This window comes from Akebia trifoliata, chromosome 11, assembly GCF_017979445.1.
Source record: "Akebia trifoliata isolate Shusen 1 chromosome 11, ASM1797944v1, whole genome shotgun sequence".
In the NCBI taxonomy this organism is placed as follows: Eukaryota; Viridiplantae; Streptophyta; class Magnoliopsida; order Ranunculales; family Lardizabalaceae; genus Akebia; species Akebia trifoliata.
This window is the reverse complement of record NC_141385.1, coordinates 28,194,687-28,220,184: the sequence shown is the minus strand read 5'-3', so window position 1 is coordinate 28,220,184 and position 25,498 is coordinate 28,194,687. Positions and strand designations below refer to the sequence as shown.

The 25,498-nt window shown below is 36.6% G+C and overlaps 1 protein-coding gene across 2 annotated transcripts in view; it reads right to left on the bottom strand.

Annotated features, from left to right (window-relative positions):
- Window positions 1–2,454: 2,454 nt before the first annotated feature.
- TPP2 (tripeptidyl peptidase ii) overlaps window positions 2,455–25,498 on the bottom strand; it is a 71,990-nt gene continuing 48,946 nt past the window's right edge. For both annotated transcript variants that reach the window (XM_086457358.1, XM_086457357.1), the window contains 18 exons: window positions 25,120–25,298; window positions 20,918–21,030; window positions 20,678–20,848; window positions 17,657–17,785; window positions 17,440–17,540; window positions 17,226–17,343; window positions 14,767–14,846; window positions 14,265–14,337; window positions 13,465–13,550; window positions 13,322–13,373; window positions 13,135–13,245; window positions 12,815–12,886; window positions 6,333–6,425; window positions 5,477–5,572; window positions 5,013–5,111; window positions 4,736–4,828; window positions 3,830–4,015; window positions 2,455–2,823 (listed from right to left, as the gene is read on the bottom strand). In XM_086457358.1, coding sequence (XP_086313484.1) covers window positions 2,665–2,823; window positions 3,830–4,015; window positions 4,736–4,828; window positions 5,013–5,111; window positions 5,477–5,572; window positions 6,333–6,425; window positions 12,815–12,886; window positions 13,135–13,245; window positions 13,322–13,373; window positions 13,465–13,550; window positions 14,265–14,337; window positions 14,767–14,846; window positions 17,226–17,343; window positions 17,440–17,540; window positions 17,657–17,785; window positions 20,678–20,848; window positions 20,918–21,030; window positions 25,120–25,298 — 2,011 coding nt within the window. In that variant the 3' untranslated portion in view covers window positions 2,455–2,664. The remainder of the gene's footprint in view (window positions 2,824–3,829; window positions 4,016–4,735; window positions 4,829–5,012; window positions 5,112–5,476; window positions 5,573–6,332; window positions 6,426–12,814; window positions 12,887–13,134; window positions 13,246–13,321; window positions 13,374–13,464; window positions 13,551–14,264; window positions 14,338–14,766; window positions 14,847–17,225; window positions 17,344–17,439; window positions 17,541–17,656; window positions 17,786–20,677; window positions 20,849–20,917; window positions 21,031–25,119; window positions 25,299–25,498) is intronic.

Sequence of the window (25,498 nt, the reverse complement as noted above, 5' to 3'; positions counted from 1 at the left end):
ATTTTAACAGCAGATAAAGAAATCTGCCACTATTGCACCCACAATTATTTATTTCCTCTGGGGCAACTAATTTTTTCACTCTTAATTGTCCTCCACAATTTTTTCTACTCTTGGTTGCCCCCACATGAGCAAAATCCTGGCTACGCATGTCTGACGCTCAAGGATGTATTGCTTAACATTTATGTGTTGTTGTTTAGGCTGTAATTACCCATCTCATTTACTTTTGTTGAAAATAATACAATTTTCAAGAGTTTTTTTATATCCCATTTTCTATTGCTGAACATTCTGTGTTTTGCTATGGGGTTTTTACTTATTGGTCACCATTTTTGCACTAAAAGATAATTCTCGAAGCCAAACTTGAATACGTGATTTCTGAAGATAAATTGAAATTTGGATCTGGTTATTTATTTTCACATCAAACTGAAACCTGACATATAAGAAATTGAATTTTCCAAGCCATTTCAGCATATAAGGAGTTCTGCTTATTCTTGTGTTGAGTCTAATCTCTAAATAGAAAGTTAAAAAACCCAATTCTAAGAGAAGAGTGAAGAAGACATCTTTGATTTGGGGGTTTTAAGTTACGGCGAGGTAGTTGCAAATATCAGACAAGTTTTAAGTGAAACAAATTATCATATGCGTCGGTGGATCTCAACACATCTGACGGGGAGGATGATTTGTCTAGATCATTGTCCCTATTTTTGAATCCGTCAAATATGGTCAAATAGGGTTGATTAAAGTCAAAGTCAGTAGAGTTGGACCATAGTCAATCTAGGGTAGACTCATAACCTAACCCAACCATCCAACAAACCTACAACTAGGATTACATAGCTGACCTAAGTTACTTGTTTTGGTCAAGTAGTCATGACTTCAGTCAAGATGACTAGTTAGTGTCCTTGACACCTAGCCTTCTTGGCATCTTATTTCCCTTCTCTGAACTTTCAACAACTCAATTCATATCATGAGTTCTCATCAACCCAACCACCTTCCCATCTCAGAGAAATTAGTCCACTCTTGACGCATTCTTGCCCCCTTGCCTACTTGAAATAGCAGCAACTTCTTCACTCTCTTACACTCACAAGAAATTCCTACAAATCCAAGGCATTTAGACACTTTAAAAAGGAGATTTGGTAGCATACACTCGGGTAGAATTTAAAACCCTTCTCGGTATTGAATTTGGACAAATGGCTGTGAGAATAATCATGTTTAAATAATTCCCATCAAATGCCTTCATGTGATATTTCATATATGGCAAGTTTTTCTAGTGTTACGTAAGGATTCCACCATCAAACCAAGTGAGCCAAGATTGGTTGTACACAACTCATCCAAGGTGAGAACCATGGGAACCATTAGGCAGCAAAAAAACAACAAAACCTGTGTTGTCTGTGACCTGGCAATGGCTCCCATGATGGAAAGCTCAGTGACACTGTGTCCCGAGAAGCCTAAAGGGGCTCTAAGTTTATGTAGATAAACTACGTACCAAATTTTGATTATAAAATAGTGTTATTTATATGTATAGAGCTACACTCTGATATTTATGGATATCCTTCGAGGATTGTTACATCTAATTAAAATTTTAAATTCCTCTATAAATGGGTCACATACCTTTCTGGATTGTTACATCTACTTAAAATTTTAAATTCCTCTATCATGTGCCTTTCTTTAAGCAAAAATAAACGTGAAGTGACATGTCAAGTCATGTCCCCGGAGAAGGCGTGACATGTCTTAAAGGCATATGTGTAATTTTATTTATTTTCTAATTTTATATATATTCCACGGTTCATAGTGCGAGAGTCAATTTTGACTCTTACTTTCTCCATTCTCTTCTTTTCTAAACCCAAATCTTATCTTCTATAGATACAAACCAATACAATCCTGAAACATCCAATGTTTCGTATCAATCTTGGCCGAAACCAACACATATCGACCGATACATTCCGATATTTTAAATTCTGCATGCACTCATTTAAGAGCCAAATAAAGAAACGATCAAATTGACCCTAGCAAAAAGAAAAAAAAGGGCCAACATATTTTTCGGTAAAAGGCTACAGAAATATTTCATTGTGACTCGTATGCTCCTACTAAATCTACCTGAAATGAATCACAATAGGAACCTACTGAGTGTAACTATAGGAACCTATCAAGTCCTAGGTATATTCAGTAAGAACTTATTGAATCTATTAGAGAATTCATACTTTAACTATAGAATGAAGCTTTATTTTATTTTATTTTTATTGTTGAGATTTCCAAATGACCCCTACATCAAGAGTGGAGGTTTCCATGGTCATTTCTAACTACTATGTAAGTTCATAGATGCAAATAAGAGGAAGAAAAAGAAGAAGAGAGAGATTTCAAACTTTCATGATGGTGCTGGTGCTGGCCCCTAGTCTGTCAGTTTCAGGTTCTTGTCTGGTGCAAATACCTAAATACCAATTTTCTATTTCTAGGGACCTGTAGTGCAATTCGTAACCTACGACATGGGTTTTCCATTTAAAGCAATCTACATAAGTATTTCATAATCTATATCATGCATCTGAGCATCGTGAGATACTGCTTTATACATCATGTTTAACTACAAATTGAGAAAGAAATCTTGCATAATGATTTTGATGAAATGTACTCTGTGACCAGTAATCTACTTATTATCATTGAAAAGGAGTAAAAGAATCAAAACAAAGGTAAGCTCGGAGGGAAGCGTACGTGCATCCATTGCTTCTCATAAGATACAACATGGGCCCATCCAATCTCCTCAAGTAAAGAAAGCTTTAGATCATACAGTTTCTTCTTTGGTGGATCACAATTGTCTTGAATCATGTCATTCAGTACCTAGTCCAATAAACAACAATTTCCACCATAAAAATATTAGGTAAGTTTGATTCAATCACAATATTGTAAATAAATAATATTGGGTCAGGTTCAATAGCCAAAGTGTTTTGTCCTGTAAGGGCTAAAAGTTTCAGAATGAGCTGATTTTTTGTGAGGATGATCTCTATGGTGAGGAGATCATCCTCTCAAAAATCAGCCAATTCTGAAACTTCTAACCCCAGTGTATAAGTTGAAGAATCGTGTACCATCAATTTTTACCGTTAGTTTATAAACGAATTTTGATGGGATTAAAAGTTTCGGAATGGCTGATTTTTTGTGAGGATTATCTCCTCACCATAGAGATCATCCTAACAAAAAAATCAGCCCATTCTGAAACTTTTAGCCTATATAAGACAAAACTTTGGCTAGAACTTTAGCTGTTGAATCCAACCCTCAATATATATATATATGGGAAATGTTCAGCAACAAACATTTTGGCAAAACATTTTTCAAAACATAGGTTAGAGGTTTTGGAATGGGCTGATTTTTTGTGAGGATGATCTCTATGGTGAGGAGATCATCATCACCAAAAATCAGCCCATTCCAAAACTTCTAACCCCATCAAAAATGGTTTACAAAAAATGGACGGTCCACGATTTTTCAACTTGTAAACTGGGGTTAGAAGTTTTGGAATGGGCTGATTTTTGGTGAGGATGATCTCCTCACCGTAGAGATCATCTTCACCAAAAATTAGCCCATTCCAAAACCTCTAACCCATGTTTTGAAAAATGTTTTGCCAAAATGTTTGTCAAAATGTTTGTTGCTGAACGGGACCCTATATATATATATATATATAGAGAGAGAGAGAGAGAGATAAAAAAAGAAAAAAGCAGTGTAAATAAATGATCCCCGCTTCTCAAAATGGATAGAAAAAACCTCAAACAGAAACAGAACCTGAAAGTAAGTTTGGGGGCACTTATGTTCCCCAATTACAAACTCAAATAATCTTACTAATTGTGAAAATTACCTTCAATGCTATTCCAAGCCTTCCACAACGTTTCTCACGCATCATCAAGACCAAGCCGTACTTGGAGGATTTCACTTCCACCCATTTCTTTAGCTCTTGGAAGTTCTCTTCAAACAAATCCGGCTGGTCACTGTCTGGCACAGTTTTCTCGGTTTTGTCCAAATCATTGGGTCCTGCTTTTACATCCTGGCACAAGACAACAATTGTAGAAAAAAAGCGAGTCTCTCCATATAGAAAAAATTTAAATAATAATATAAAAAAAAGTAACATAAACTAGTACCAAACACAATTTTTATTCGTTCTGATTATTCTGTTCTTTCATCAACACTATCATCATCAAAGCCTTATCCCAAAAAGTTGGGGTCTGCTGAAAGAATTCTGTTCTACATTCAATTATTTCTAAAGCCATGCAAGGAAATGAAAGACAAGGATTCATGTCGGATAAGTTTTTAAACCAAGCGGACTTCTACTGTTTCACATTTATGTGAAGTAAAAGAGCCATGCAAGTACAGAATACATTTTCAGACAATTTCAAGAAGAAATGAATTAACCATGTTCTCTTGTTTTATATAATCCATTCCCTACTCTTTACTTTCAAGTAAGATGCTGAAAAATTACTACAAAAGTAGTTTATCAAAGGTTGGTGGTCTCACAATGGTTGTCCCATGGAAAACTCTTAACCTTGTAAAAATGTTTGGGCCAGACACTTAGAATTAAGGAAACCTTAAAATGTAACTTTTTTTAAAATCTCTACAAATGTACAAATGCCACACCAGGCAATACCGGCTTACCATATGCACTTATTACTTTATACTCATGTTAGAAAGAACGGTCAAAGAACAAAATTTATGAAAAAAACAAAAAATAATAATAATATGGGCTTGGGAGAATAATGAAGACATTCACCTTTAAATATTCTATCTCTGCAAGTGCAAGTCCCTTTTGGTACAGTGCCTCCACCAATTGCTCGCGGGTTGTCTCCATCTTCTTTTTAATTTTCTACAACAAATAGCAGCCCAATGTAATGTATATAATTAATTCTATTTCTCTTTGAGGTGAAGGCGGAAGGAAAAAAAAAAAGTAAGTCAGGAGAAATATAAGTAAAACAGCAGATTGCAGAAAATATAAGGCAAAAACTAGAATGGAGAATGATTTTTTTTAAAGATAAGACATAGATGCACACCTCTGCCTCAGCATCTTCAGGATCACTTTTTACTGAAAAATGTTTTGCCAACTCATCTTTGTTGATACTATCCACTACCTCATTTGCTGCATCTATTACCTGAAAAGTAGCAGCTTGGTATGAGAAGTAACCTATTAAGGAGTATCTTTAGCCTTACAAAGTAAACAAGTCACAAGTCTGACAATGTAAACAAGAAATACAACAGTCTGGAATAAATCTTAAAGATGCGTGATGTATTCTCGGGATACATCTCTTACCCTAACCATTGAATTTCATGTTTACATGGTTGGGACTGTGAGTGAACTATATGAGTTCCCTTTACAGAGTCTACAGACCCCGACTTATCTATACATAGTGTCAGATGAAAACCAACAATTACAAGAAATCCATCACCACTTTGAGGGCAGAGCATGGGCACTTAGTTCGAAATTTCTAGTTTCTACTCTTCATAGAAGTTAAATTACCTCTTCGTTGTGAGAGATCTTGTCTTCATCACCACTTCGGGAAAGAACGCCCTCCAAGACTTTAGCAAGTAATGGTGTGTAATTTGGGTATTCAGACTGCAAAATACAGGTAAAGAAAAGTCAAATGATAAGAGGCGGCAGAAATCTTACTAATGCCTGCCATTGAAAATTATGGCCCGAAAGAAGGATTTTGTTCAAATCAACCCAGAGAACAAATCACACATCGTGCACTCAAATCCATAGGTTAGAATAATGTTTAAAATCCTTTCTGAATTTGAGTATCTTGCAGGTTTGGGGACATACCAGTACAGTACAATCATGTGAACTAGAGACTTTTCAAAATTGCAAATATGGAACAAGAAAGTTTGGTTAGTATCACTAAGTCTGTTGGGCCCAACAAATTTTATGTAAAATGTCTTTGTACCATATCTAGCAATTCGGCATATGCAAAAAAATATCGTAAAGGGAAATTTGGATTTGTCATTTAAAAATTTGGTAAAATGAAAAATTATATGTAATAAACAGAAAAGTTTGAAACAGTATGTTTCTATAACTTATTTTGAATGATACTAACATAAGACAGGTTAAAAAATTGATGTATGTTCTGTATTTATGAAAAAAATGCCATATTATATATTTTAGGGAAACATAATTCCACACCGGGTGTATATCGCTAACTATAGGTCTGTGCCAGGAATTGAAAAGATTTTAGGCTGCCTTAGCATGCATAAAAGGAAAGCTGACCATATATGCACTTGAGTTTGCTGGCAACAGAGGTCCACATAAACAAACATATACAGGGAATACAAATATTTATATTCATACTGGGGTTTAGACTAGCAGATGGAATCTTTACCTTGAGGGAAGCACACAATTCTTTCCATTCTGAGCATTCTTCTCCAGTGCCTTGTTTCATGCTTGCAAAGAACTTTATCTTCGCATCCCGAACCTGACCACCAAAGAGGTATTAGCGACATCAATTCATAAAAATCACCAATATTAACAAATTAAAAGGTCAGGCTCACAGAACAAACACTATATAGAATAATGTAATCGAAAAATAAACAGAAAGTATTGGGAACTAAATCAGGAGTTGATGAAAAAATTCAGAAAGCTAGTAATTGAGATGTGAGAGTTGCTTGAACGAAATATTCCTGCAACATGAACAGGTTATGCCCAGGAATCCTAAATTACTGAGTTTCATAAATTCTACTGAAAGTAGTATCCATTGTTTCGTAGACTTTTCACGATTGTTGTCTGTCTAGAAGTATGTAAGTGTTTACTATATTTGTCTTCCGCATATTTGTTTCCATCCTCAATATGTAAGTGTATACACACATCAGATACTAAAATTGGGAACATAAAATTTTTCTTTAATAACTAAATACTACAATAGAACAAAAAATTGGGAAATTTGGATATGGCACATCGAAACACTACAGGCAGCTTATTGAAGCAAACTATTGGAAATAATTTAGTTAGTTGCTATAGTTGCTTTTTGTCTTAATTACTTAGTAGTGATAGTATTTTATTTAGTTCTTATTTATAAGGACTTTTCTGTAATTTTCCCTTTGTTATTAATATAAATTCCTACCAAGCTCTCACAAAGAGACTTGACACAATTACTCTCAAATTCTTCTTGGTATCAAAGCCAAGGAATTTTCTCCTTCCTCTCTTTCTTCTTTTTACTCACTCAGCCCTAACCTAGAATCAATCTCATTCGATCTTCTCCCCTTTGGGGGTCTTTCAATTTTTTTTTCCGTTTTATCACATGCTGCAATAATGTGTTGTGCTTCTACCTTATGTTAGGGTTTGTCTCTACGTAACAAGAATTGCTCTGTTTTTTGGTGTGCGATAGCAACTGAGCTACATTAGTGGCTGTTTTTCGTGCTATAGCCACCGTTATCGAACCCTGCGACAACCTGGAACAATATGGCAGGAGTTACTGTTTCTTTTTTAGTCCTGCGAACAAACCTAGAGCCTCTGATTAACTCTACGACAGCCCTAAGATCTTCGTTTTGGTCTTGCCACAGTCCTAACACCTTCATTTTGGTTCAGCGACAGTCGTACCTGCTTCGTTTTGGTCCTGCAACAGCCCTAATACCTTCGTTTTGGTTCAGCGACAATCATATCTGCTTCGTTTTGGTCCTACGACAGCCCTAACACCTTCGTTTTGGTTCTACGATAATAGTAGTTGCTTCGTTTTGATCCTACGACACCCTTAAGATCATCTGGATCAACAGGCGACAGCAATGGGTACTTCGTTTTAGTCCTACGATAGTTCTGTTGGACCTTGTGGAAGAGTACGACATTAGTTAGCACCTCTATGAGTTTTGCGACAGCCTAAGATCATCTGGATCAACAGGCGACAGTAGTAGGTGCTTTGTTTTAATCCTATGATAGGTCTGTTGGACCTTGTGGAGGAGTACGACAATAGTTATCCCCTATTTGAGTCTTATGATTTCACAGCTGGTTGTAATAGAGTTCGACAGCAGTTTGGACATTGCCCTAATATTTGGGCTGCTCTAATTTCTTGTGTGGGTTGCCAACAATAGTAGGAATGTTGTCTGTGCTTTTCGATTGCACCGAGGGTGCCAATTTCTTCAGATCTCCCTTCAGACCATATAATGTCTTCAAAACAAGGAATTACAACTTCCACTTCAGTCTTTGGGTCTACCTCCTCAGCTCAGCATATTACTACTGCTTTTCTTGATGGTCGGAACTTTCATTCATGGTCTCGATTTGTACATCTTTTTTTAGGAAGTAAAGGGAAATCTGGATGGCTTTCTAAGACTGTTACTAAACTACCTCTAACTGATCCTAAATTTAAATCATGGGAGATAGACAATTGCACTATCCATGGGTGGCTATTTAACTCCATGGAGCAGCGCATTTATACCCTGTTCATATACCATGAGATAGTTCCATCTTTATGGACAGCGCTTACTCGGACATACGCACATTTTAGGAATGACTCGAGGATTTAAGAACTTTATTGAGACATTGCCCAGACTACCCAAGGGACTCATAGTATAGCCGATTACTTTGGATACCTTCAGTCACGTTGGGAAGAATTTTCTCGCTATGAGTTTATGGCTGAATTGTCTTCAAAGGCAGCCGATTATGTTGTCAAGCGAATTGCTCGACATCAAACCTACCAAATTCTTATGGGTCTATGTTCAGAATTTAAGGCACCTCAAACACAGATCCTCAACACCACTCCTTTACCTTCTTTATTTGAGATATTTGCAACCATTGACAGTAATGAGTGTCGTCGCCGTATTCCACCTCCTCAGACTTAGGTCTTTGGCATTCTTTCTGCTCCAATTACAGATCAGATGGCCTTAGCTGCCAACTCGAGTTTCTCTGACCCCTATACCCCTAAATCAGGGAATCGTGGCTATGTAGCCATGGTCGTGGTAAAGGGAGTGGCCTTAATTGCAGTCATTGTGGGAAGACTGGTCATGAGAAGGCTCATTGCTTTCAGCTCTATCCTCATCTGATACCACGATCTTCCTCCACTTCATCTTTGGGACAGATTGCTCCTCGTGTTGTTACAGTGAAGTCCTCATCTACTGGTCTTCCTTCACTTGGCACGATTGACTTGCAACAGCTACAGAGTCAGAATGCCACTATTGTCCGAGATCAGATTCAAACTCATACTAAACCCTCTTCGACCGCGGCATGAGATATTAAGTCTCCAGGTACATCCTCTGCATTCAATGTCACTTAGTCTAGCTCTACTCCTCTGACATAGGTTATTGATTCTGGTGCCTCTGATCACATGACCAGTGAGTTTAGCCACTTTACTTCTATTTTTTCCATCACCCATAGGGAGGCTCGCCTTGCTGACGGATCTCTTACACTTATCCACAGCAAGGGTATCATTCATTTTTCCTCTAGGATTTCTCTAGATTTTATACTTCATGTCCCTCACCTATCTCTTAATCTTTTGTTTGTTAGCAGTATTACTAAATCTCATAATTACTCAGTTACCTTTTTTCCTACTCATTGCATTTTTCAAAACCTGACTTCGAAGAGGATTTTTGGCAAGGGGTATGAGAGAGATAGGCTGTACTTCTTTGAATCTTAGCCTACTACTGCTCCGGCTTCCGTGCTTCCATCATCTAATAGCCACATTTTTACACCACAGACTCTAGATTTATGGCATGCTCGCTTAGGAAATGTCAATTTTCAACACTTGTATTCTTTATTTCCTATTTTAAAAACTGCTTGTGGTGGACATAAACTATGTAAACTCTCTAAACACACACGTACTTCTTATATTCCTCGCATGCATCGATTTAATGCAATATTTAATTTAGTTCATTATGATGTGTGGAGGCCTTCCCCTGTTACTGCATTTAATGGTCATCGCTATTATGTTACATTTATAGATGACTACTCTCATTGCACTTGGATTTATCTAATGCGTTCACGCTCTGTGATGCTCCCAATTTTTATTAATTTTCTTAAAATGATTTAGACTCGGTACAATATCACTATTAAATCCCTTAGGTCTGATAATAGAAGAGAATATATATCTGATGATATTCGCTCCCATCTTCATGAAAATGGTATGCTACACCAGTTAACTTGTCCTTATACTCCTGAACAGAACAGGGTGACGGAACGCAAGAACCGCCACCTCATGAACATTGTCCGATGTCTTTTTCGTGGAATGCATATTCCAAAGGCATTTTGGAATATGGCAGTCCTTACTGCAGTTTTTCTTCTTAATCGCGTTCCAAATCGCACCTTAAAGGGACAGATGCCCTTTCATGTCCTTCAACCCGGTAGCATTCTCTTCCCTATTACACCTCGTGTCTTTGGGTGCACATGTTTCGTTCAGGACAAAACCCCAATCGTATGAAATTGGATGACAAAACCATTCGATGCATTTTTTTGGGTTACTCCTCTATGACCAAGGGGTATTAGTGTTATAATCCAATTCATCACCATGTCATCCACACTCTTGACGTTACCTTCTTTGAAAATGTTTCATACTTTCATGCTACATCTACTTTGCAGGACTCGTCTCCTATCGTGTTACCTTCTCCAATTTTTCCTCCATCTTCGCCGCCACTTTAAATCTACACTCGTCGCACTCACCCGTCTACACCCTTGCCAACTTCCTCCTTAGATTCAGGTATACCCTCTTCTACCTCCACACATACACCTGTTTTTATTCAGTTTATTTTTTACTCTTACTTACCTATTGCCCTTCGTAAAGGTAAGCGAGGGTGTGTTACTAATTATCTTATTGCCCAGTTCGTTTCCTATCAAGGTATTTCTCCCTCTTATCAGGCCTACCTTGCTGCAATTGATTCTATTCGAGTTCCTTAGTCTGTCTTAGAGGCATTAAGAGACCCTCAATAGACAAAAGCTACGACTACTGAAATGAATGCTTTGCAAACCAATAATACCTGGGGCGTGGACTATTGGTTGTAAATGGGTCTTCACTACAGATGGTACTGTTGATCGGTATAAGGCACGACTAGTTGCTAAGGGATTTACACAGACCCCAAGGAAAGATTTTAGTGCAACGTTCGCTTCTGTCGCCAAACTCTCCACTATTCACCTTCTTATCTCCCTACCTGCGTATAACTCCTGGCCACTTTACCGACTTGATGTAAAGAATGCCTTTCTGAATGGTGATTTGACTGAAGTTATTTATATGGACCCTCTCCTCCAGGATTTTGTCTTCAAGGGGAGTATTTTGGCAACGTATGCCGTCTTCTTAAGTCTTTGTATGGCCTGAAGCAGTCCCCACGAGCTTGATTTCAATGTTTTTCTGAGATTATGCTTTCTATGATGTTTTCTAGATGTCATTCAAATTATACTCGCTTTGTTCGTCTAGGAGTGGATGGTCGTTGCACCATTGTTTTGGTCTATGTGGATGACATTATTGTGACTGGAAATGATGCACAGTAGATTGACAAGGTTAAGATGCTATTGGGTCATGTTTTTTAGGTTAAAGGCTTAGGTCCTCTCAAGTACTTCTTGGGGATAGAAGTGGCTAGCTCTCGTCGTGGTATATCACTATCTCAGCGTAAATACACATTGGATCTTCTTCAGGACATTGGGATGTTTGATTGTCGTCTTGCTTCCTCTCCTATGGATAAGAATCATCTTCAAGTTGATTTTGGTGATCCTTTATCAGACCCCTTTTCTTATCAGAGAGTTGTAGGCCTTCTGATTTATCTGACTAACACTAGACCAGACTTGTCCTTTGTAGTCAATGTGGTCAGTCAATTCATGCATACTCCGCGTACATCTTATCTTGATGCAGTTTATCACATTCTTCACTACTTGAAGTCACGTCCACTACTCAGCCGCAATTGTCTTGTTTTACTGATACTGATTATGCTGGCTCTATTACAGATAGGAGATCTACCTCTAATTTTTGTACATTTTATGGTAATAATCTTATCTCGTGGAAAAATAAGAAACAGAATGTGGTATCTCTTTCTTCTGCTGAAGCAGAGTATCATGCTATGGTCCTTTGGTACATGTGAAATAATTTGACTTTGGTCTTTTTTGACAGAGTTGGGTTTTCCTATTATTATGCTTTGTAATAACAAGTCTGCTATTATGTTTGCTTCTGACTCAGTTCTTCATTAAAGAACTAAGCACATTGAGGTTGATATTCACTTTCTCAGGGAGAAAGTTCGATCTGGTGACCTTCAAACAATCTTTCTTCCTTCTTCAGATCATCTTGCCGATATTCTTACGAAGTCTGTTGGCATGTCTATCACTAATTCTCACCTTGTCAAGTTGGGTTTAATTGATATATTCTCCCCAGCTTGAAAGGGAGTATTGGAAATAATTTAGTTAGTTGCTATAATTGCTTTTTGTCTTAATTACTTAGTAGTGATAGTCTTTTATTTAATTCTTATTTATAAGGACTTTTCTGTAATTTGCCCTTTGTAATTTATATAAATTCCTGTCAAGCTTTCACAAAGAGACTTGACACAATTACTCTCAAATTCTTCTCAAACAATCTAGTTGTTAAACCTTTAAGAATTCGCTCACCCATTTGCATTTAGGTGTGATTCAAAGAGCCGTAGTAACACAAATCAACACTATTCTTCGCGTGGCTTTCACAGAAGTGTTTTAAAACTTGATAACTTGCTCGTTCTGACTATCACCACAACGGGATGTCTAGGTTTGGCCCAAGTTGGAACCTATGGATGCTCCACGAAATAACAAAAGCAACAGCATGCACACATTGAAAGAATGGATGCAAACACATGCACAATTCATTGCAGATGATGGGGAAAAAAACCTTAACTACCAAGAAAAAAATAACCTCCACAGAATTAGTAGCACAAGTACCTGTTCTCCCAAACGCTCAGTCACACTCTTGGTGCAGGTCAAAGAAGAATCAGTTCCTTTTTCTTCTTCAAGCTTCCATAGGAAAATGAAACAAATGATATTGAAAAAGTTTGAGTTTAGAATGCAGTTCAAGAAAAATCAATATTCCTATAGCAAATTGCAACTTCAGGTTGTCTTAGATCAGAAATTGAATCATCTGACTGACAAAGGGTTAGACGATGAAAATGAATTAATAGGAGCCAAGAAAAAAAAGAGGCATCAAACATTACAACCTTATTTATTAAAACAAAAATTATTTATAAAAAATAAATATTACTTACCTTATTTGGTGGCACTAGATATGATACAGTTTGCTTTACTGGATTTTTATCACCAAATGCTGTCTTCCCATACGAAATTGATCCAAGCAATACAGAACCAGCTGGACAGCTCTGCAAAAAGGAAATGCAAAATGTTATAAAAGTAGTACTAAAAACATACTACTTGTTGAAATGGAATAAGGAATACCTTTGGGAGCTTATCCTTGGCTGGTGGGGCCACATAAAATGCTTCTAACGCCCTACCAAAAAACATATACGTTTGGGAATGATATACAATGTTTATAATAAGAAGATAACTGACAGACAACATAGTGAAGAAAGTAAGTATACCCAGGAATTAAAACTGAGGATTTAAAGCTACCATTTCCCATCACTGGGCCATCTGGTTGAGAGAAAAAGCTCAATGGGATAAAGTCCTGCAAAAGTAATTGTCACAGATACCTCATTGCTGACAAAGTATAACCCTACTGAATTAAACAACTAGCAGTCCATGAAAAATAGGTATGCATGTGTTCTTCTTTCAAAAGAATTTAGAAATTTCATCAAGATCGATTTCCCCACTATTAGGATTAACATTATAAATTGAGGTTTCAAACAGAACACCTTGTCTGTAATGACCTGATAGATCATCATGAATTTCGAGGAATTAATACAGTATTATGCATAATGTAAATACTTAAATTTGTATAGAAATGTTTTTGAGGAAATCTATGAATGTCATTAGTCCCAGAATAGCCAGAAAATAGAGTTTATACTATAAGCACAACTGAATTTGAGCTAAAATGAAATGTTAGAAACCCTCGAATACGCGTTATGAGTGTTGAAATGACATTTTCCTAAAAATAGTTTTTCAAAAAATCTATCAAGCCGAATACGAAGATCTCCAAAAATTACCAATGATTGACTATCTAAATGCCGAAATTGGAAGTCCAAAGATCGAAAACAGAAGCTCACAAGCAACAAGGATCAATTTTGACCTGAGTTTGTAATTGAACGATTGGGCTAGGTGAGTGAAAGAAATGCATTTCCCTAGCTAGTATCTTTCTCATCATAAAATGATTCTTGATGGCACAGTCATACAATTTTCAGAAAATAACAAATTGATGCAACAAAACAACGGGGTATTGTACCTTTTCCTCCATTTTTCTTTCAATGAACAGGACTAACTGCTTCATTTTCTCCAAGTACTGCACATTATCATGTCTGTAACATAAATTGCAATAGAGCATCATCAGAAAAGAGCTTGGAATAGAAACACTCAAAGTTAATTGATAAGTGATGTAGTTCACATGTTGCACACTGAAAATAAAACCTAGTTCTCTCTGTTGCAGCAGCTCATTAAATAATTGAACCTATTTCGAGATAAAGTTGACAAGACCAGGTAGATTAAATTCATGATCAGGAAAGACAGCTTTGTGTTAACTCTTGGCACCTGGACATTGCCTTCTTTTTAATTTCTATCATTCACTAACTTTCTCTGCTTCGAATGGAACCTATGTGACTAATCTAGTTAGAGCATTAAATTCCAAAAAATAAATAAAGATTTCTCTCTCTCTCTCTCTAAGTATGCACGCATACTGAGAGAGAGAGAGATGCAGTGTTTTAATACTTCACAAGTAATATGCCACATACCTTACATACAACTGTAAGTTGTATTCTCCCTTGGGAAGTTTTGCAAATTTTGGATAGACATCCCCCATTGTGTACACACGCTGCAGTGGAAACAGAAGGAAAAGGAGAAATCAGCTCTGCTTATAGATGCAATAATCCCCATCAGGTTACAAGTTCAGACAAGAACAATTAAAATTTTCTACTTTTGAATTGTTATCAAAAGACGATGAATCAATATTTGGGACAGATGTTGTATACACAACACAATTAACATAATAAATAAAACATATCACAATCTAAATACCAAAGGATTATATAGAATTTAATTATATTTCTAGAAAATTGCTATGATGTATGTTTGACACAAGAAACCCACCAAATTCAGCACATATAGTTCTCAAAAATGAACAGTCTAGTCAAACATAAACGAAGACCAGATTACTATATTTTGATAAACTTGAGCTCGATGAATCAAGCCTTAATAGGTAAATGGCTTTGGCACTTTGGGGTCGAAGTGGACAGTTTATGGAGGAAAGTTGTTGAAGCTAAGTTCGGGTCTAACCATCTAGGGTGGGACAGCGGTAGTAATCAAGCCACTCTCAGATGCGGGGTGTGGAAAGGAATATCAAAAGTGACCCCTTTGTTTAGCATGAGAAGTCGGTTCAAAGTGAGCAGAGGCAACAGGATTCTTTTTTGGGAAGACCACTGGTGTGGCAATCGTCCTCTTATGCTAGAATTTCCGGAGTTGTACACCTTTTCTCTTAAAAAAGGGCTGTCGGTTTTGAGCTTTAGAATGGTAGATAAGAGTGGCAGTTCTTGGGACTTCGGATTTCGGCAAGCTTTAAATGATTGGGAGATGGGCGAAATAGGGGGTATGCTTTCATGTTTGAACTCGATCGCTTGCAATCCAGTTAGGGAGAAGCGGTAGCAAGGATGGTATATTCTTGGTAAAGTCCTACTCGGATTTGAGTAGAGGAGAGATCTACTCTTTCCCAAACATATAGGTTTGGGGACCGAAAGTTCCATCGAAGGTTGCATTCTTCACTTGGACAGCAGTCTTGGGTAGAACTTTGACAATGGATAATTTGATGAGGAGAGGCTGTTGCGGTGCTAATTGCTGTATTTTATGCTTCCAAGAGGGGAGTCTATTAACCACTTGTTCGTTCAGTGTTTAACAACGGCTATTCTTTGGGCTAGGTTCTTCAGCTTGTTCGGGCTAGGTTCTTCAGCTTGTTCGGAATAGTTGGCTGTCTCCCTAGATCCATTTGGAATCTTTTCGAAGGCTGGCTAGAGCAAGGCAAATCTTTCCTCGGAGCTATGAGATTTCTATGGAGCATCACTCACTCCGCAGTTTGTTGGGGGATTTGGTTGGAGAGGAATAGCAAGGTTTTTGAAGGCAAATGTAGTGATCCACAATCCTTATTTGTTTTGATCTTGGGCTGAATTTTCTTTTGGCCAAAATTTGTAAGGAATTTAGGTGGGTGTTTTTTGAGGACTTCTTAGGGAACTGGGATAGGGTTTGTTGTATTAACTTCAGCTAATTTCTTTGTATCGGTTGCGCTCAGTTGGTCATCTCGCCCGACCTTGTTTTCCTCTAATAAAATTTTACTTATCAAATATATATATATATATATATATATATACTTCCACAAAAGATGCCGTAATATTTCCATTTCCACAAGATTCAACACAAAATCTATCTGACAGGTTTATTTCGTTGTATTTTGGGGCAAATAACTATTCATTTGACAAAATATTTCGGTAAAACAGCGATGACCAAAACAATATTTCTGTAGAAGTATTTCATAAACAATTATGATTCAACAAAAATATTCTTTGCTGGACTAAATTACTCTAAAAATATTAACAAAATTTGCAGAAATAACCAAAAACAATTCAGCGTGGTGGTCTCATAATATATCATTAAATCCCATATTAAACTACAATAATAAATCACCCAACCACATATTGATATTATCCATGCATCCATAACAAGTACCACAAGTCCTCAACACATCCAAGGTTTATATTGCTCAAAATATAAAAAGATTAGAATCATGAGTCATCAACTGGTCAATGTCTTCAAAATCAATGTCATCCTCATTATTTGATGTTTCATTGGTGAAATGGTTACCATCATCTTTTTTTAGTAGTGCATCAAGGTCATTTTTTTATTTTCATCAATTTAATAAAGTTTGTATTTAATCATGAAGTTCGTAAAAGTTGTGACTTAGTGTGATTAAGTCGGTGAAGAAAAATGACACTATTTAATCGTCAATAAGTCGCAGAACTTGGTGACTATGGATAAGATAAATAGTAACTAGTTTATCAAATAGATCCCTAATTGAACACTTCCTCCTGAGTCCTAGTTTTCATATATCACACAATTTGAAGTAATCCTGGAAATTGATACTAGAGAATGCACAAATAAATTACATGAAGAGAAACAAAGTTAAGAAATACTATATATAGTTAAGCACCTTGTTTGAATCTGAAACCATATAAAACTGGGACTCAAATTTTGTATCGTATACACGATTATTAAGTAATGGAAAACGAGGCTTTATTGTAGCTCCATCTTCCAATTTGAATTTGTAACTGCATAATCAATTACAAAAGTCATTAAGATTAGACGGATGCTGAATCGAAACAAATCAAAGCATGAGATTAAACAATAGAAACAACAGAACTCACCTTAATGTTAGAGATAGAATCTGTTTGCCAGAAACTAATTTGTCACGGTCTGTAGGAAGAGTGCTAAGTTTTGCCTCAATAGGCCGATAAGGAACTCTAATCTGCAAAATGGAGAACCCAGAGGAGGGATAAGTAAAAGATACAAAATAGATGCACCCAATATTTGTAATAACATGTTTGTTTCCACAAACATATGTAGTTAAAGGGACCTACTTACCTTATGTAGAGTAGCAACAGGAACAAGTGTCTCAGATGATAATAGAGTTTTGGCATCAATTCTCACGGGTGCTTCACTTCCATCGAGTACTACTGCCTCCTTGTTGATGTTTATACCATGAAATCCAATCTAAGAATTTATTTAAAATCCAGAAGTTAACACCCACTACCCCAGGAAATATTTTTTTCTTTCTTTTGTTATTCAAGAACATTTCTGTCTTTTTGTTCGATTTTCCAGCTTGGATCTCCATAGAAAAATAAGGAATGAATTCTAGATTCATCAAACCTCAAACAACATTCAACTTGAAATTCATTTACAACTAAAATAAACAAACTTGATTGGAAAAGTGCAATATGTAACCATATACTGGCCTAAAGTAAACATAACATTTAAGTGGTTAATCAAAGAACAAACCAAAGATGTAAAAATTGAAACATTATCGGCATGCAAATATACTGCAATTTTGAAATAACAGCCAGCTTTTGGTTTTAAGTTATTGGAGTTGGTTCTAAATGAAAAATATTAGACAACCAACAAAAAGTGGTGTTATTTGAACCAACAGCTGCTTCTCGTACATATTTCAGTGCAAATCATTATGCACTCCATGAAATATTTTTGTGAACGTAAATTTGACCGCAATAATCAAGATTTAAGGTATAAAAATTTCCAAGAATTCAGTGGACATTTTGATTAATAGTAAGTTTCAACAAAAATATTCTTTTTTGAAAATATCCTAAAATAATTGATAGGATTTGTAAATTATAAATAATAGTTTAAGCACGCTAGCACCACATATAAGCACGGACATCCAATCGATCATGTTCTAATTAGTTTGATGGGTCAGTGTATATTCATAGTAAAAAAAATACTACAGGGAGTGAATATTGTGCACCTACTTTGTTTGTTTGTTCAAATGTCCGTCCATTAGAGGAATGGATGGAGGTAAAACACCAGGCCCTGATGAATTTCTTCAAGTCATGTTGGAATATCAAGATAAAGGGGTGGGTAAACATGAAAAATACACCTAATGAATGAATCAATACATGTCAGAAATGCTGTCAAATGGGAAGATTAAGGCCAAATTTGTTCAATAGATGTGTTTTTCGAAGATTAGATAATCCCCAAGAGATGAAAGGGGTGAAACTTAGTCCAAAAAATGATAGTTGAACAGAACCCTGAATCGGGATATGGTCCATGGTATCATGGATCGAGATAAGATCCACAGTTTGTCATAGAGATTGGTACTCGAGATAGGAATTTGATATATGGTACCCCGGATCAGGATATAATCCAAGGTATTGCAAAGGGGAACAGGATTTAGCGATATCTTGGACAAGGTTATGGCCCCATGCAAAAGTTATTAGTACCGACGAAATTTCTAAGACAAATAAAATGAGTTCCTTCTTAGGAATGGGAGCAAAAGGTTGAACTAGAAACACTTGTCCCCATATGTCTTGGGAAAACAACAGGATAAATCGTCGTCCCAAGAAGGTGTAATTTTATAGGTGAAAATACTCAATTAAATATATTCAATCATTAGCCTTGCGATTCATGTCTAAGAGGGGTATGTGCATCAAAACTAGAGCATAATTAAGGGAAAATCATCCCGGTTATGCAAATTGAGATCTTCTAGAAGAATCAAGGGAGAGTCATAACCTAAGGAAACTACCAAATTAGGGTATTGAGGAAAGAAATCCTTTAAATAGCCAAGGCAGATCATAAGAAAGGGACCTTTTTGGGGAACCGATATTAGAGTTTACTAACTTAAGAAATAGAGGTTCTTTGGCAAGTACCACATCAGTGCCTCACAAGCAATATAACAAAGGAGCAAGTTCCACCCATAGCGTCTCGAAGTGCACATATTGATGATCTTGATGCACTAGAAGGCAAAGATAAAAATCACCTCCATTATATACATATGGGGGCGGATCATGGGACATATGTAAAAAAAATGGTTTTTCAAAGAAGATCATCCTCACAAAAAATCAGCTCAATCTAAAACTTGTAAGTCCATCAAAAGTGATTTACAAATTATTGGCAAAAAATTGACGGTCCACATTCTAAATCACTTTTGATGGGGTCAGAAGTTTCAAATTGGACTGATTTTTTTTAGGATAGAGATCATCCTCACAAAAAATCAGCTCGATCCAAAACCTCTAACCCATATTTTGAAAAACCATTATTTTTATGTATGTCCCATGATCCGTCCCCTATATATATGATAAATTTGGGGGTCCAACTCAAAACCAATTGGCAATGAGTGGAGAGGCCCAGGAGCTTATAAGGAGAGCAACAAGGTAATTTATGTTCGATGTGGGACTCAACTCAACACGCCCCAGCAAGTATGGGCCAGACTGGGCCAAAGCACGTGGAGATGTGAATTGAGTGACGTGGAAGAGAGAAAGGCCCGCTCTGATACCATGATAAATTTGAGGTTCCAACTCAAAACCAATTGGCAATGAGTGGAGAGGCCCAAGAACTTATAAGGAGAGCAACAAGGCAATTTATGTTCGATGTGGGACTAAACTCAACAATATATATATAGACACACACATTATGTGTGAATGTAGCACGTGCTTCTCTGTTAATTAAACCAAGTGTTCTATATATTAAGGTGTATGTAGTTAATGTGACATAAATGTTATCATATCTACGTATGACATAGTTGTTTCAGCTTACAGACTCCTAGATACCTCCACCAACTTGTAGTGGAATGTTGTTGATCTATGCTTCCACATTACATATAGTTGTTTATTGTAATTTGATGCCTTTAGTTCATTCCCATGCTTGTTTTATCAATTCCCACAGTTTCAATAAAAATGTCCTCAATATTTTCACAATTTCCATGAAAATTGTATTAATTCACACATTGATGGAAAATTTTATATATTCCAAGCTGACCAAAATTTTATACCTTGATTGAAAAAATAAATATTTAAGAAATTTCAAACAAAATACTCGCAATAAAAAAAATCAGATCAAGAAAAAATGAAAAGTAATAACCATCCAAAACAAAAGTACCTCGAAATCCACAATAGTCATTTCGTGACTTCCTATTCCACTTGACCAAAATTGAGCAATAGCCAATTCAATTGTCTGGCCACCTTGCACGGGAAAGGCAAAGCTTCTAGTGGAAGGAGATGGGAATGTTACCACACTCTCCCATTTAATAGGCCTCTTCAGAGGACAAATCTACAAAACAAACATGTTAAGAAAAACACACAAAAAAAGAGAAAAAAAGTTATTTCTGCTCACATTTACCTGGACAGTGTCGACAAAAAATCGTCGAGCAGTATCAAATCCTGACGTTCGCATGGTTGCCTCAACCCAACTAGCACCAATTGGTACCTCAATAAATCTCCGTTCAATATGACCTATGCAAGCCGTACAACAAGCACACAAAAAACTCAAAGATGTTAATATAATTAACTACTAAGAACACAATATTCTTTATGCACTTTCACCAAAAAAATTGTATTAATAGTAGAGAATAGCATTATTTCATTAAACTAAATGAATATCAAAGGTAGAAATTAAGGTAATTTGCATACGAAAAACTTGTAGAGCATAATTCAATGTGTTAAGGACAATATCACATATCTAACCAGAGTGTTGCTTGGCTAATAGGCCCAACCAAGTATTAAATAATAAACGTAAAGGGAAAGAGAAGAAAAACAAAAACAAAAACAAAAATGACCTCAATATGGGAGCAGATTTTAATGTCATTCACTTATCTTTTAAAAGGTTGGGTGGTTCACGGATCACTTCACGATGAGATGTTTTGGGGACTTCGTCAACTCTCATGGTTTGATCGACCTTCCGTTAAGAGGTGGCCACTTTACTTGGTCTAATCGTCAAAAAGATCAAATCCTGAATAAATTGGACCATTTCTTGATTTCACCGAGTTGGGAGGACAGATTTAGAAGGATATCACAAGAAGTGGTGCCAAACCCAACGTTTAATCAATTGCCCCATCTCTTTGATTACTGGGGATCAAAGAAGTAAGCCAATCTCGTTTTGTTTTGAGAATATGTGGATGTCGCACCCTTATTTCAAGGATACGATTAGGAATTGGTGGGATGAGTTGTTTTTTGAGAGAAGACCAGGTGTGGTATTTAGGAGCAAGCTCAAAAAAATTAAAGAAAATTTAAAGAAGTGGAATAAAGAGGACTTTGGTTTGGTGGATAAAAAATTGAAGTTGTAGGGGGAAATTACAGAGTTCAATAGAAGAGAGGAGTTAGGGGAATTAGAAAGAGAAGGGAGGGGAATAAGAGAAAATCTGAGAGTGGAATTTCAAAAGTTGGCAAATATGAGTGAGTTGTCATGGAAACAAAAATCAAGGGTCAAGTAGCTTAAGGAGGGAGACAATAACACGCAATTTTTCCATAGAATGGCTAACTAACATAATAGGGTGAATCACATTTCTAGTTTGAAGGTTTGTGGTGAGTGTAGAATAGGGGAGACTGAGATAGCTAAAGGAGTTGTTGACTTTTCAGGGACTTGTACATAAAAAATTACCCTAGGAGGTCTTTTCTTAATAATCTACAGTTCGAATGCATCTCAAAGAATCATCAGGCCTGGCTAGAATAACCTTTCGAGGAGGATGAGGTGTTCTCCACTATTAAGAGTATGGCAGATGACAAGGCACCTGGACCAGATGGCTTTTCCACGATTTAAATTGCACTTTTGTGACTTTGATTCCGAAAAAGGAAGGGACAATTGATATTTTAGACTTACGACCAATTAGTTTAGTTGGGTCGGTGTACAAGATATTGTTTAAATTGCTAGCAAAGAGATTAAAAGAGGTGCCACATTGTGTGATTGGGTTGTATCAAGGGGCTTTTATAGCAGGTCGCCAGATCTTGGATGGTGTTCTTATTGCAAATGAATGCATTGATTCAAGAATAGAACTTAAGGAAGCATGTCTTGTTTGTAAGATTGATCTTGAAATGTCCTATGATCATGTCAATTGGTCCTTGAGTATATGTTACAAAGGATGGGGTTTAGGAATTTATGGATCTATTGGGTGATGAAATGTGTCACTTCTCCTTCCTTTTCAATTTTGGTGAATGGGTCTCCCGAAGGGTATTTTAAGAGTTCGAGAGGTTTAAGGCAAAGGGATCCATTATCACCCTATTATTTCTTGCTAGTAATGGAAGCTCTTAGTAGAATGATAGCGAAAGTAGTTCAAAATGGCAGTTCTTTGGGCTTCAAAACAGGGAAGTCAGGGGTATTTGATATCTCACCTTAAATTCACGGATGACACTCATTTTTCTAGATTATTCTGTATTGCAATTGAGGTTCCTCAGCAACAGTTTTTGATGGTTTGAGGTAGTGTCCAGTATTCCAATAAACCTTAATAAGAGCATAGTAATGGGGGTTGGGGTTTTTCAAGGGGTGGATGTGTTGGCGGCATCAGTTGGTTTCAAAGATGGGATCCTTGCCTACTATCTACCTTGGATTACCACTTGGTGCTTATTCTAGAAACAAGGAGATCTGGGATCCAATTTTGGAGAGGATGGCTAGAAGGTTGAGTGCATGGAAAGCTAGGTATTTATCTAATGGGGAAAAACTGACACTTATTAAGAGTACACTTGCCAGTATCCCCAACTATTTCTTGTCTCTTTTCTCTATTCTCCGTAACGTGTAAGTAAAGATGAACAAAATATGAAAGGATTTCTTCTGGAATGATAAAAAAAATAATAGAAAGTATCATATGATTAGTTAGAATAAGATTTGCTTACTGAAAGTTATAGAGGTTTGGGAATCAAAGCTTTGCTATGATGAATTATGCTTTACTGTCTAAATGGTTGTGGAGGTTTGGTGAGAAAGAAGGTAGTCTGTGGAGGGAGGTAGTAGCAAATAAATTCGGGTTGAAGGAGATGGGTTGGGAAACAAAAGGGCATATAGGTGTGGGGTTTGGAAAAGCATCTTACATCATTTACCTTCTTTCCGTAAGAAGGTATAGTTTAAGGTGGGAAAGGGTAATAAGGTCCACTTCTAGGATAGATGGTGTGGAGACACTCTATTGAAGGAAACATTTCTGGATCTTTTTGCGGTGTCAGAAAAGAAGGGGATGACCATTGACACATTCTTAATAAGTGATGGCTTGGATAAAGCATGGGTTTTTTAGTTTTAGGAGAGACTTTAATGACTAGGAATTTAATAGTGTGGTACGTCTTCTGGAGGTAGTTGATTCAAGTATTCTTTTTATTGGGGAAGAGGATCGTAGGTTATGGGATGGTACGAGAGAAGGAGGCTTTACCATGTGCTCAATGTATATGGCTGCACTACTGACACCGACCACCTTATTCCCTGCTTCCATGATTTCAGGTACAAAGGTTCCTTCCAAAATCTCAATCTTTGCATGGCAAGCATCCTTGGGCAATTTAACCACTATGGATCAACTTATCAAAAGAGGTTTTCAAACGCCTAATTGTTGTGCCTTGTGTGTGAGAGACCAAAAGATGGTAGACCACCTATTGATGCATTGTGGGATAGCGAATAGACTATGGTCTCATTATATCGGCCTCTTTGGCTTGGAAGGTCCTTTTCCATGTACAATCAACGAGCTATTCGTGTTGTGGCTGTTTTGAGGCTTTTCTTTTTGGCGCTCAAAGCGTATCTTGTGGAGCCTATTGCCATTTGCTGCTTGTTGGGGTCTTCTATGGAAGGAAAGGAATTATCTTTCAAAGAGCTCAATGTTAACGTATTGGGGTTACTCTTCTTTTGGGGAAAGGCTTTTAAAGAATTTATTATGGTTCAATGGGATCTCGTTTGTAACTGGGGAGATTAGTTATCTCCTTGTGGTTTTCTTTTGTTTCTCGTTTCCTTGTTTAGTATTGTTTTTCGGGACTTCTCGTCCCCTTTTCTGATGAAATTTTAACTAATCAGAAAAAATATATATATATGACTTCAATGTCCAATAATCAAGAATAGAAATTAGAACTAGGAAACATCCATCTAAAATTAACAGTAGTGGCTAATCAAACTTTCCATAGAAGAACTGATCAGAGAATCAGCAGAATGTATTATTTTGATAAGTAGAATCAGCAGAATGTAATGAACTGCATAAAAATGGTTCCATTGGTAGCTTTTTGAATTCATTTTCTGAACTATCCCCCCTTATTTGCATAAACCAGTAAGCTTAACGGCTCACAAACCAAAGAGGGGAGATTAAAAATTATGGGCAATAGGGAAGTAATCCATCATTGAAGTTATGTCAGAAAAAGAATCATAAGTAAAATAATAGTATGAAAAGACAACTAAGCTTTCTTCTAGGCAACATTGTACCGATAACACAACTTTTATTAGTAAAGCAAATCCCCCACCAATTTCAACTATACAAGGGTGTGCATACTAACCTCTAAACTATGGTGCAAGTATGCAATATAATTATTCTTCTAAAACATGATAGAAGACAAGCTAAATTGAACATGTCATGTAAGGCCATGAAGAATCACCTGGTAAAAATGACATCCCTGAAATAGTAATTAGTGGAGGATGATTCTTTAAAACCATAGGCTTTGTTATGGTTATTGGCACCCTGAAAAGAGGGCCTCGCCATGGTGCTTTGCAATCTACTCCATAGAGTTCATAATAGTGTATACCATCTCCAAGTTTGGTAGGATCCACGACAACACTGGATAAAAAAAAGAAGAGAAATTTGCAGATCTGTTTCGGAAATTAAAATAAAAATGAATGCTAACATCAAGGACCTCATGGGGACGTTAGCATCCTCCTTTTGGATTTTCAAGAACGCCATTGGGATTTTTTATATTTACAAAAACGTCATTCTATAATCACAAATGTCCTTACTTTTTTGTACTAAAAGACAAAATA